General features: G+C 42.2%; 2 protein-coding genes across 4 annotated transcripts in view; one reads left to right on the top strand and one right to left on the bottom strand.

Annotated features, from left to right (window-relative positions):
- Positions 1-14,135, top strand: part of MCPH1 (microcephalin 1) — a 246,982-nt gene that overhangs the window by 122,772 nt on the left and 110,075 nt on the right. The window lies entirely within an intron of this gene.
- Positions 1-14,135, bottom strand: part of ANGPT2 (angiopoietin 2) — a 61,402-nt gene that overhangs the window by 24,340 nt on the left and 22,927 nt on the right. For both annotated transcript variants that reach the window (XM_033177597.1, XM_033177604.1), the window contains exons 2-3: positions 5,295-5,450; positions 487-608 (exon numbers count right to left, since the gene is read on the bottom strand). In XM_033177597.1, the coding sequence (XP_033033488.1) occupies positions 487-608; positions 5,295-5,450 (278 nt within the window). The remainder of the gene's footprint in view (positions 1-486; positions 609-5,294; positions 5,451-14,135) is intronic.

Genomic DNA, 14,135 nt, shown 5'->3' with positions numbered 1-14,135 from the left:
CTTTATCATGTGTTCGAAGAGGAAGCATTGGATCATAAAATGTGTGTTGGCTTACAGTATAAGCGTAGCTTTCATACTGTAGATCATTCTGCATTGAACGAAGCTAAGTCCCCAAGGGCAAAGGATCTTGGTCAAGTTAATACTGAAATAAAATGCTTAGGCCAGTGGTCCTTTCACTCCACAACACTAGCTGTAGTTTTAAAATAGATTAGCATATATAATACTGAAGCAGGGCTTGGAGGATTACTGTAAGAGGATCTTTAAGGGGCCAGGGAATGAAAGGTAAAATCCAGGACTGTGTTAGGAGATCTGTGCCTGTGCAAGAATTTTCCCCAAGCCCTCTCCCTTCTCCTCCCTCATGAGGTTTCTGACCTTTACACTAGACATGAAGAAACTCACCATTCTGATAATTCATCCTTTGAGACTGACTTTCGTATCTGGAAAGTATACGATTCTGAACTATAAGTGTTTTAGTACTGTTATTACCTGTTCTTATCTTGCAATTTGTTTATTTCACTGGTCTGGTCCAAAATCTGTTTTTCCAATTTGTTTGTCGAGAGGGAGTGTTCCAAGAGCTGAAGTTCGAGTCTTGTGGTCTGATTTAATACCTAAATGTGACAAAATGAAGTTCCTATTAATTATGTTTTAATTAGTTTAACTTTCTAACTTCCTTTTCATTAAAGTACCCAAGCTAGAGGAAACATAACCAAAACATTATTAATTAACCCAAGTATCTTATTTTGGCATATTTTTCATTTTCAGAAAAGGCTCAGTGTCTTAGATCACATCTCAGTGTGTCTTAGATCACATCTCAGTGTGTTAAACCTTTTTACTCTTTTCCTCACATGTCTTTTTTTTTTTTTTTTTTTTTTTGAGAGGGAGTCTCACTCCATTGCCCAGGCTGGAGTGCAGTGGCATGATCTCGGCTCACTGCAACCTCCACCTCCCGGGTTCAAGTGATTCTCCTGCCTCAGTCTCCCCAGTAGCTGGGATTACAGGTGCATACCACCATACCTGACTAATTTTTTATATTTTTGGTACAGATGGGGTTTCACGATGTTGTCCAGGCTGGTCTCGAACTCCTGACCTCAAGTGATCCACCTGCCTCGGCCTCCCAAAGTGCTGGGATTACAGGCATTATCCACTGAACCCGGCCATTATGTCTCTATTTTGAAAAGTGGTTAGTAGTTCTGGACAATGGGGTTTGTGTCAAATAATGAGTGTTATTTTTCTAGTCTGCCATATTCTATTTTACACAATGAGACAGGTAGGAGTATAAAATGGTCATATTTCGTAGGTCAAAAGTATTTTCCCTTTGCTGAAAACAAAATGCTATTCTCATATGTATTTGTCAGTAGACAGAGAGATTGGAAGTCACACGCTTCCATTATATGAAGATATAGATAATTTTTAGCCTGGCATTTCCTCATTTGTCACCACTTATTTAGACTTTTATTTCTTCTTGCCATTTCCTTTTCCTGTTTTAAAATTTGTTGGAACCAATCGAAGCCATATAGCATCAGTATGAAGCAGAGCCTCAGCCTTGCTGTGCGGGCTTTTGTGACCTACTGTGTGGCATGACCAGTGCCACTGTCCCGTGGATTCGCTAGCGCCTGGCTGCCCCTCAGCAGGAAGAATCGATTACTCACTTCCTCCATGTCATGCTTGTTCAGGATGTGATAGCACATGCAAATGTCAGTCAGCATTGTTGCCAAGGAACCGGGGACCTTGAAAGAATCATTGTTTGCTGGTGTCTTTATGTCATTTCCAGGAGCCTTGGCTGGGCCGCAGCAATGGGTTTCAGGGATGCTCTTATTTAGAGCTGCTTTAGTTCTTATCACGAGAAGTCTTCTGTGAGAATAAAGTCCTTGGCCAACATAAGGGTTTGTTTGGGTTTTAATATTAACACCTGGGATACAGATTTGGCCTACGTCTTCTTTGGGTCCAAACATTCTCTGTTGGTTATTTCTAAAAGGAACTGGAAAATTGTGTCTGCTATTTAATTCATAAGGGTTATAAAATGAGTAAAATGTGGTGGGGAGGCAGGGAAGGATGGCATATAAGTCGTGATTGGCCTAATAGTAATTGTAACTGTTTTTCACATCACTTTTCTGGAGAGCATCAAACCGCTGGACCAGCCTGAAGGCCTCCATCTGCAGGGGACTCTCTAAATGACCCAGGCCAGCTAATGATCTGTCATTCTCTTTAAGGTATGAGACCTCTAGCCACCCATCATGCTCAATTCGGTCGTCTCTCATTCTGACAGGCTTGGAGAACTTTGCTTCTAATCAGAAATTTTCATATTTGAATTTAAGTCTATTTCACAAAATCAGTAACTGCTCAGCAAATGCCTTCAAACAGAGTGGGTACATAATTCAGTCTCTTTGTGGCCTTCCTTAAGCTCAGCCATTTTTTTGACACAGGGTCTCACTCTGTTGCCCAGGCTGGAGTGTGGTGGCACCATCTCCATTTACTACAGACTCTGCCTCCCAGGCTCAAGCAATTCTTGTGCCTCACTAAACCTCCCACGTAACAGAGACTACAGTGCACACCAGTACGCCCGGCTAATTTTTTTTTTTGTATTTTTGGTAGAGATGGGGTTTATTGCTCAGGCTGGTCTTGAACTCCTGAGCTCAAGCAATCCACCCACCTTAGCCTCCCAAAGTGCTAGGATTATAGATCTGAGCAAGCATGCCCAGCTGGCTCCGCCATTTTCATGTGTTCAGTTGGGCTTTACATGGAAAAGCCGTTTACTTTCCATCTGTTTTCTTATTTTCCTGTAATCCTGGATAACATGATATCTAGTTTCACAATAGGCCTTTTTTTAAAATCACGTGACCCAACACAAGCACATTAAATGCTATGAAGTCTCTGACCTCTATAGGATGTAGCAAGGTTTGCATTGCTGCTCTGTCCTAACACCTTTTCATTACTATTATTTTATTTTATTTTTTAAAATTTTTGCCAAGCTCCCACGCTTGGATCTAGCTATTATTTTAAAACATAAGAAATGTTACATTTTAAAAATGCCTATGGGACATTTTTTGGATGAGCTATTAAATTGCCCATCAGTCTTACTAACGAAAGGTGGGGCAAGTGACTTAATCATTACTAATTTATTTTAATAGGTTGGTGCAATTTTGCCATTGTAAGTAATAGTGGCCAGGCATGGTGGCTGACGCCTATAATCCCAGCAGTTTGGGAGGCCAAGGCGAGTGGATCACCTGAGGTCAGGAGTTTGAGACCAGTTTGGCCAACATGGTGAAACCCTGTCTCTACTAAAAATACAAAAAATTAGCCGGGCGTGGTGGTGGGCGCCTGTAATCCCAGCTACTCGGGAGGCTGAGGCACGAGAATTGCTTAAACTCGGGAGGCAGAGGTTGCAGTAAGCCAAGATCACACCACTGCACTCCAACCTGGGCAACAGAGTGAGACTCCATCTCAAAAAAACAAGCCAAAAACGTAATGACAAAAACTCCAGTTACTTTTGGTCCAACCTAATAATAATTGATTGTAGATGTATATTGATATATTGACTTTTAAGTCTTTAATTTTTATGACTTCCTAGGATTAACTTTTTAGTACCTTATGATCCATTATGTAAAATATTTATGTCTGTTTTTCCTGAACTGTTCTGATACTGTGGAAAGGCCTGGTAATCAAGTAATTTGTTATTCTATGCTCTTATCTAAAAGTCTTTTGTTTGTCTATCATTTTGCTACTGTTTTCTCTTACCTCATCCAACCATTTTTAGGAAGACAATGAAAGAACAGCTGTGCCCTTCTAGAATGGGTCTCACGAGAGTGGCAGGGCTGATGGCATCTCCCCTCTCATGTCCTCTCCTGGCTGACGTCTAGCATTTCTTGAACCTTTTAGCTGAGGTGGCATATAGGAATAATACGGAGTGGGGATGGTTTCACTTAAATCTGCTCTTTTTCTAAAAAGCATTCCTTATAGCCCAGAGTGGGAAGACACTAACTTCAAAAGCCTGTAAAGAAGCCAGGATGAGGAGTCAGAAAGCAGAGTTGGCCGCCGAGAGTCACGACCACGGCCTTGAACTTGGAGCATCTGCATTTGTGCTGCTAATAGCAGCTTTTCCCTTTCCCACCCAGACTGTTCGCTGGGTCACATGTTGTACGTCGTTTAGCATGACTCTGGGTGAATTTTCTTCCTATTTTCCTATTTTGCTGTTATTTTACCAGTTTATTCCTTTGTTCCTTCGTTTCTTCCTCCCTCCCTCCCTCCCTCCCTCAGTCTCTCTCTCTCTCTCTTGCTTTCTTTTTTGAGTTGGAGTCTCACTCTGTTGCCCAGGCTGGAGTGCAGTGGCACGATCTCAACTCACTGCAATCTCTGCCTCCTGGGTTCAAGGAATTCTCCTGCCTCAGCCTCCCAAGTAGCTGCAATTGCAGATGCCCGCCACCACGCCTGGCTAAATTTTTTTGTATTTTTTAATAGAGACAGGATTTTGCCATGTTGGCCAGGCTGCTGTCGAACTCCTGACCTCAGGTGATCCACCTGTCTTGGCCTCCCAAAGTGCTGGGATTACAGGCTTGAGCCACTGCACCTGGCCACAAGTTTACTATTTCAGTCTTCTTTCTGTTACTATTAATCACTAGCTCATAGAATCTCACAGCGGAAAGAGAACTTAGCAATCACTTGTCTGGCCCAATCCTTTATCTTATTTGAGGCCCAGAAAAGGTGAATGCCTTGTTCTGATGCATTTATTTGGTTGGTGGTGGACCTGAAGCCGTGCAGCGCTCCAGGCTCTTGCTCGGGCACACACCATCTTTTCTGTGGCCGGACGCCTCTCACTGTCCCACTCGTCTCCTTCTCCATAAACTCATTCCGCAGGCTGTGTTAGCAGTTGAGATTCAGGTTTTATCTTAACTCAAGAGTTAGATTTAAGGCCAGAGTTTCTAGCTCTCTGCCTCAGTGCTTTTCATTTCTCAAATGTTCAAAGACTTTAGGACTTAGAAATGGAAAATGATCCCCAGAGTCCAGAAAGCACCAGGGAGACAGAGGGGGTATTCCTCTTGCAGCAGTCAGGGATGCGTGGCATGAAAACAACCCAGATGTCTTCAGTAGATAGAACATGTGAAATTTAACCTCAGTATGAAAAGCAAAACATTTACTGATAACCAGCCATACTTCCTTAATTTCTTATCAGTTCATTCCTTTTCTCCTTTGGTGGTGCTTTCTTTAGTTTCTCGTCCTTCACTGAGGAAGCTCCTGACGCGACCACGTGCTAGTCTCTAGCTGCAGGGACACTGTGTGCTTTATGTGGCATTACTTACTTGGGCTTCTACATCAGTTAACTTCCGCGTTTGCTCCGCTGTTTGGTTCAACAGGTTCGTCCCTATTTCTATCATCACAGCCGTCTGGTTCTGTACTGCGTTCTGCTGTATCTCTACCATTTCTTTTTTCATGTTGTCCTGGATATAATTCTCAAGCTAGAAAAGAACAGTGTTAGAAGGCAGTCATTAGTCAAATGACTGGAAACCTGATTCCTAAATATTTGTCATGTCTTCCCTATCTTTAAAAAAAAATAAAAATCTATTAAAAGACTCGTACCTTGCCTTCCTTTTGGAATCTTGCTTTTTTTTTTATAATCATTAGCAGGAAAATACAGTGTGATTTTATTTTTATGCAAAATCTGGCAACTCAGTCACATCATGTAAAGGGGGGAGATAGGCTACTGGTTGCTTCTGTGTTCCTCTAGAAGTTCATGTCGTGGCGGGCACAGAGGGTGGTGAGGGCAGCCACTGACTGCTGGGTGCTGCCACTGTGGGGTTGTGTCTCTCCTGCCCAGCTGCAACTCTGACCATGCAGTGCAGGAAATGAAGATTTGATACAAAGAAGCATCACTATTTCTCTCACATTCTAGACTTTTGTTTTCTCCACATAGACTTGAGAAGATGCTCTAAGACAGTGTATAAGGAGAGGAGCACCTTTTGATTTTCCTCTTAACCTACAGAATCACCACTCAGTTCCACATTCTGTGGGGTCTTCCCCACCTTCCTTCTTATTAAGTTCATTCAACTTATTAAATTTTTCCTAACATGTATGCATTTTTCACAATTTTGTCATTTCATGTATCAAGCAAACTTTTAATCCCACCTTGGCCCATTTATCACCTGACGTGCCATGGGCTGGTTCCTCTCTCCCTCAGTTACTAAAAATGATGCTCATGCTGACTAATTTTAGCATTAACTGAAACACAAGAGAAGGAAGAAGCTTATTTCACTGCCATTGGTATAGCTATCCCTGTCTGTGGCAGTAAAATTATATAATTATGTATAACTGCAAGACAACTCAGTACGTGGGAAGAACCTTTGGGCTTGGAGCCAGGGAAGCCTGCCCTCTGCTTTATAGCCTTGGTTCTAGGAAAGTTGCTTAACCTTTTGGGACCCTAATTTCCTCATATGTAAAATAGAGTTTCTGGTTGGTCAGAGGAGTGTCTTAAAGAGGAGTTAAGCTATGCTTTTAAAGTCATTATATATATGTAACTCCAGATACTTAACATTTAATTTCCTTTCTTCTTCTTTTTTTTTTTTTTTAATAATCTAATGATGGGAACCATTGTTCCATTCACTGATCCAAAGTATAAGCTCATGAGTGCAGATACCATGTTTTCTTCCTTTTCACTTAGTATAACAAACATTTTTTATTACATTGAATACTTGAAAGATTATTATAAAACCTATTCTGGTGCCTTCTTTAAAAACTTGAAATTCTTTATAGAGAAACCATTTGTGGAGTCAGTCATCAGACATGATTTCCCCCAAAATGTTCACCACTAAATAATTCTGTGCTTTCCGTCTTTAAGAGTAGGAAAATAGAATGGGAAGGGTAGAGTTTCTCTCTTAGAGCTTCTTTGTTGATGCATTTCATAGATTGTGTCTTGTGACTGGTATCAGATGGTTTTAGGATTAGACTGGAACTATAAGTTTGCTGTTTCCGACGCCCCCTCGCCATCAACTCTGCCCCACTTCTCTAAGCTGCCAGCTCCCTGCATGCCCCTCAGCCTGGTCACTAAGGCTCCCTCCCTGGCAGTCGTCCTCCCGTGGATATTGGTTGGGTCAGATGAGCAGGATGCATGAGAGGCACAGTCAGCCCTCCATCTGCGGCTTCCATATCTACAGATTCAACCACACCATCAAAATATTTTTTTTTTAAATAGCAATACAACAATAAAAAAACAAAAATTGCAAAACAATACAGTGTAGCAACTATTTACATGGCATTGACATTGTGTTAGGTATTCTAAGTAACCTCGAGATGATTTAGAATATACGAGAGGATGTGCATAGGTTATATGCAGATGCTACCCTATTTTGTGGAAGAGACTTGAGCATTGTGGATTTTGGTATTCTCTGGTATTTTGGAGTAAGTCCCCCATAGATATCAAGGGACAGTTGTACTAGAGCTCCAAGCATGTATAAAATCATTTTGTTGAAATGTTACTCAAGCCATCCACCCACCTCAGCCTCCCAAAGTGCTGGGACTACAAGTGTGAGCCACCGCATCTGGCCGAAGCCTTTACTTTTCCATATGAATCAAACAGAGTAGACCACTATTAAAAAAAAAAAAAAAAAAAAAGACAGGCATTGTTACCCAGCAGGCCAGCAACCATCTCTACTATAGGCTTCATAAAATGTGAAGAATCTGAAATCTTATTAACCCTTCCTCAGAGTGAGCTCAGGCTTTGTAGTGCATGTGATCTTTCTTAATTCATTCTTTCTCCTTCCTCCCCTGCCTTTATAAAACTGTAACTTTTGTGATTGAAATAAACTATTTAAAAGAAGCCATAAATAGCAGTTCGCAATTCTCCCCTCCGCTCGTCGCCATGGGAGTAATGGAATTTTTGAGGTTGAAGTTAAAGCTGTGTGTCACCCAGAGGCACTGTCTTGGTTACTCCTCACACCACCCCAGCCAAGATAATATTTAAAAAGTTTCATTCTGGGAGGCTTGGAACTATAGAGATAGACTCCAGCTGGAGTTTAGTTTAAACCCATACTCAGAAATAATAATTTACAAAGTGGTATAAATAAAAAGTCTTAACCTCCTTCTTGATTTCAGTACTTAAGAGCTGAATAAAAATTATTGTCTTTTGTCACTCTAAATCATACAACCAGAGAGGGAAAATGAATCCTCTAATACTGCCTTCCCCCATTTCTAGAGCTACTGAGTCAGATATGGTTGCAACTCTCCAGAGATATGAGAGGATTGTTTATAATTGAAAACTTAAAGTCAAATTCCAATTTGAAATTAATCTTAGGAACTTTGAACGGCACACAGGCCCAATTTTTAAAAATAAAATTTCTTAACTTGCCCTATTGTTTTCTAAACATAAAAATAATAGAATGCAAGATCCTTTTAAAATTGCTACTTTTTAGCTCTTCAGGATGACAAAGTATAGGTACACGGTGAGTGAGATCATATATGGCCGTGGATGTTAATCTTACATAAAAGCAAATTACAAATACACATGATGTGTGTATATACAGATATGTATGTAGCATATATGTATATAGTGTCTATAAAAATATACAGCTCTTGAATCGTGTGTCATTTAAATAAAAGAAATTTTGTATGATACTGACTACATTGCTAATTAATTGAAGTCTTTGGGAGAAGAATGGAACAGAAACAGAAATGTCCAGTAGTAGATATTTTGTGTCGTTTTAAAAAGATATTTGAGCCAGGCGTGATGGCTCATGCCTGTAATCCCAGCACTTTGGGAGGCTGAGGCAGGAGGATTGCTTGCGCTCATGAATTTGAGACCAGCCTGAGTAACATGGTGAAACCCATCTCTACAAAAAATACAAAATACAATTAACTTGGCATGGTGGCACATGCCCATAGTCTCAGCTCCTGGGGAGGCTGAGGTGGGAGGATTACTTGAGCCCAGGAGATCAAGGCTGCAGTGAACCATGATCGTGCCACAGCACTGCTGCTTGGGCGACAGAGTGAGACCTTGTCTCAAAAAAAAAAAATTAAAAATAAAAATATGTTCTTACTCTTGAAGTCATGAAATTAAATTAAGGTTTTAAGAGAAATATATGATGTGACAGTCAGGTACTCTTTAAAAACAATGAAGAATACTATATATTCCCCAGAATACACTAGCAGAGTACCCCAGAAACACTAGCAACAGGAACAGCCACAGTAATGGTAGTTAGTGTTTCTTGGTTGCCTGCACTGTCTGTGCTGTGTGGGAATCGCTGTCTCAGGATTCCAGGCACCTCACATCAGTACAGGTGGATGCAGTGCTGAGCACTGGAATGACCCTCAGCAAAATGTTAGTTCAACCCAGAGGCCACTTCATACTTTTCCTGCGTTTCAAGAGCCAAAAGTGATATATCTCAAAATTGGCTTGAGTATGCCTTCCAATTCCAGGCTTCACAGTGCCTTAAGAAAACAGACAGACCACCCACCCCTCAGTGGAGGGCCATTTTTACCACCAGAAAAGCCCAGAATTAAAGATGACCAGTGCCAATTCTATCTTCTGGGAGCATCCTGACAAAAGAATCTGTGTTTTCCTCCAAAGATTAGTAGTAGTTTTTAGAGATACAGAAAGACTATGGATGTCTATCATATAGTATAAAAATGAACATTTCCAAATAAAGATCTCCCATTTAATGTAGCTTTTCCATAAATCACCACATATCAAGGAGAATGAGAACAAACCTAGAAACAAAGCCATCTGGCTCATCCACGTGGATGACAGACCTTGAAATTTCCCTGTCTCTTGACCTTGATGACTTAGTTATTTTCTAGTTTATTGCCCTAGAATATCTTTCTGTTTAGTGTCTCTCTTATTTTTACTGGCTGTGACTGAAATCTAGAAATGTAGAAATCTGCCCAGAAATAAGAAATTCCGTTCTAATATAATGAAGTCTTAGTAGAAGAAAACAAACAAACAACAACAGCAACAAAAAACAGTAAATAAGCCATCCTCCACTGGCAGCACCAAACTCCACTTGCCTTTGGAGAATGTTTCCCATCCCTGTCATCTGCACCGAACTACTCTCATCAAAACAGTTCCAAGATACTTGAACCTCCCGTGGGAGGGGACCTGGCTCTTTCCAATTTCACATGCGTAGCATGTGAAACATATTCATGTTTTGCAGGAATGTTTGCCAGAGCCTTCATATCTGAAGAGGATCAAGCCATGAGCGTGCTCTGTGGGCACATGTGTCTGAATAGGTCCCACTTTACATGTGTGCGAGGATAATGTATGTTCATTTTGTCCTCTTCTTGATGGTTGACACACTCGGCAAAGTGTGGGGCCTTGGGCTGTTCTTCCTTTCTCAGAACTCAAGTGGGTTATACAGGTTTAACATTGAGGGTCACAGCAGTCCTTCTAGCTGCATGGTTTGCTGCTCAGTGTTATATGATTTGCTAAAAGAGTTGCACCCCAGACATAGTCTTTAAAACTTGGCAACACATCGAAGCTCCAGCAACCAGAATGAAATATTTTAACGCAACATATATATATATATGTTTACACTTATATATATATATTTATTTTAGTGTAAAATATGTCCTGCAGTTTTTTATTACTCCCACAACGTTTTGAATGATCAAATTTGACAAGAAAAATAGGTCCATTTGTGAGGCAACTATGGCAGATTGATTACACATTTAAAAGTTTATCTGGCTATCTTCCTTCTCACCAAGATTGTCATCATTATTTTTTATACCAAAAGAAAAGTAATCTTGAAATTGGCTCAGTAAAGGAAAACATAGATAATGTATGAAAACTATCCCCAACTTGGAGATTCTGATGTTTATTTCTCAGCAACTGTAGATGCTGGTTGAGAGCTCGTTTCTATTTAAATAAAATTCAGGTCCTTAGACCTTTTTATTAATTAGTTTTTGTCCATCTGAGTGACCTAAGGTGGACAAAAACTAATTAATTAGAGAGTCTAAGGACCTTGAATTTTCCAGTAAATTAACAAATAATTTGAGATTTCCTTGGAAATATTTTACTGTTGCCCATTTCAATTTAGAAATAGGACTTTGCAACCATCTCTCTCACACACACACACGTTTTTCTATCCCAATGATCCACCTATCTTCCCACCCAGCCCTTCAAGTTTTCTAGCAAACCCTTGAATTTTTCTAGTAATTCGCAAATAATTTGAGATTTCCTTGGAAACATTTTACTGTTTCCCACTTCTTTTTAGAAATAAGATATTGCAATCATCTGTCTCACACACACACATACATGTTTTCCACCCCCATGATCCCATCTTCCCACCCAGGGCCCACTGTCCTCTCTCTTTCTCCATGGCCATGCATCCCCCAGCTGCTCTCCCTTCATCTCACTGTCAGAGTCAGGAAGCCACATGCAAAGCTGGTGACTACAGCTCACTTTCTTCCCTTGCAGGTTTGCCTGAGGATAAGGTCCAGATTCCTTCTTTTTAAGACACACACTGCTTCCTGACTGGCACCCCAATCTCATGGGCCTCAGACCTGGGCACACGCTGTCCTTGGCTGTCCCAGCTGCCCAGTGGCCTCGCACCGCGGCCGCCTTTGTGTCTCCCCCTTGAGTCTTCTCTTCCTCCTCAGGTCCCGCCGTCTCCCATTGCATGCCCTCAGCAAAGATACTCATTTTGTGTTTCATTTTGATCCCCAAACCATTCTGTATTTGTGTCGTTTCATTTTAAATATTCTTACTTGGTGAAGAGTGAATAGAATACTGAAACTCTGCAACCATTCTACATATACACCCTAGTAACAACAAGCAAAACATTCGCTCTTACAATGAGTTTGAAAACTTGAGTGTAAGATTACTAAATCCAGGGCTATTCTGTTTGGGAGGCTTTTGACCTAATGTTCTTGGTTCCCTGTCATGAGGAAACTCGGAAACATCATTTGAGGTCTCCAGACAGAAAAGTGGCAAAACTGGGCTTTCCTCCCCCTCCTTTTAGAGTTGGGCTTTTGTGTGTGTGTTTTCATTCTGGAGATTTGCTGCCTAAGCAGCTGTGTACTCAGCAGTACTTCATGGCAGAGGCTGAGCCTAAAGAGGGAAGGGCTGGGAGATGTGAGTTTTGGGCAGCGCTTTTCCTCCTAACCCCCTCGCCAGAGCCTGCGGGGTAGACGCATTACCCACAGTGAGAGGTGATGTTCACATGCCCTGTGACATGGGAAGCAAGTTTTCTCCATATATTAATGCCAGACTTGCATCTCTAGAACCTAGAAAAGCCCATGCCAAAGCTCCTTGCCATCTGTTGACTGTTTTTATAGTCTTGGCCTTTTCTTCGCATTCAGTGTAAGGCCCTGGAAATTGAGGCAAAAGCTAAAGGCCAAGGGAGGCAAGCCTGGCCTCTGGTGCCAATTTCCTGGTGGGTCTTGTGACTTGTCTTAAGGAGCACACTTGCCTTCACCCGCCCTGACCACGTGGATGCCTGCCCACATGGGGTCTTTCAAGCACTTCCTGAAACAAATCTGTTCTGATCTAGCCTTTTTGCTTTTTTCTATTCATAATTTTTTGTTGTCTTTTTTTGAGACGGAGTCTCGCTCTGTCGCTCAGGCTGGAGTGCAGCAGCGCCATCTTGGCTCACTGCACCTCTGCCTCCCTGGTTCAAACGATTCTCCTGCCTCAGCTTCCCAAGTAGCTGGGGTTACAGGTGCACATCACCATGCTTGGCTAATTTCTGTATTTTTAGTAGAGATGGGGCTTCACCATGTTGGCCAGGCTGGTCTGAAACTCCTGACCTCAGGCAATCTGCCTGCCTTGCCTCCCAAAGTGCTGGGATTGCAGGCATCGGCCACCGCACCTGGCCATTTAGTAATTTATGAGTGACTTTCTGATACTGTATCTAGATAGCCAACCCCTTTCCTACTTTGCTAGTATAAGAGACTGAAAGTTCACTTGTTGACCACCGTAAACTCCAAGATGCAGTAGGCCTCAGCTGGTGGCATTCTAACATTAATAGTCCATGCCCCTCCTCCTGTGGTCAGATACAGCCTATAATAATTTGAGTGTACCAGTATATCTGTGCTCCGGCAAATCCTATCTGCTTTGCTCTTCTGTGAGTGCAGCTGAATAGTCTTTGCATTAGTTTTTTTCACATATATTGGAATATATGTTTTTCCACATATATTCATATCATTTTACTTCTTTGTGTGTTTCCCTTACCACTACTCCAAACTGTGAGAAGGAAATGTGTTTTTCCCTTCAAAATGTTTGAGTTATTTTCTACTGATAAAGTGGCTATTTCTCATCAATAGCGGGCACTTTAAATGTATGTAAGTTTAATGAGACTGCTATAGTAACCTCATGTAAATTTCTTTGGGCATTTCATATGCAAAAGGTGTCACATTTTACACGGGTGTCTTTTAGAGTTCTCGTAGGGCACATACATATTTTCCCAGATGTCTGTGAGCTTGCAGCCTCATGGCACGTTATGCGTACCCAACACTTGCACAGATTCCTGGAAGCCAAGGAGCAAACACAGTGCAGCAGATGTTGTCAGGCCACGTCTGCATATATAGATATACACACAGCAAGAATAGTTACAGCAGCTTACAATGACAAAATGCTTCTCTGTGTGTATGTGTGTGTACCTCTCTCTCACCAGATTCTCACACCGCCTTAGCTTGGGTTTCCCCAAAAGCAGAGCCTGAGACAAAGGCAGGCATGCAGGAAGTTTATTTAGGAAGTGGTCCCAGAGCGCAGCCATGCAGGACAGGCGCGGGAGGCAGGGGCGCGGCAGGGTGGTTCACACACGTGGACTCAGGCGGCCACCGCCGTGCTGGCTGGCGAGAAGCCCCACAGGACCTTCCAAGGAGCCCCGGGACGGTGTCTCAGAACATCCACCTGGGGCCAGAATGGGAACTGCTGTCCCCAGGGGGCAGGTGGAGCCCAGTGGGTGTTCATGTCCCAGGTTTTAGAGCTAGCTGTGCTTGTGAGAGTGCCGAGGATGCTCCCAAGCTGGGTGTCCTGAGGTAGCGTGGAGCCAAGGTCCCTGGGCATGGCCTGGGGGTTTGTTGGAAGGCCTGAGGCAAGGCCTGTCTCTGAGATGTCCTGAAGGGCAGGTCGGGCCCAGAGAGCTAATTCCGAGCAGCACAAGAGGGTTCATTCGAGCAGCATCAGAGAGTTTCCCTGGCACAGCAGGGGATGC

This window comes from Trachypithecus francoisi, unplaced genomic scaffold, assembly GCF_009764315.1.
Source record: "Trachypithecus francoisi isolate TF-2019V2 unplaced genomic scaffold, Tfra_2.0 Contig01558, whole genome shotgun sequence".
NCBI classification, from domain to species: Eukaryota; Metazoa; Chordata; class Mammalia; order Primates; family Cercopithecidae; genus Trachypithecus; species Trachypithecus francoisi.
The sequence above is the reverse complement of the archived record's forward strand: the minus strand, read 5'-3'. Positions and strand labels throughout refer to the sequence as shown.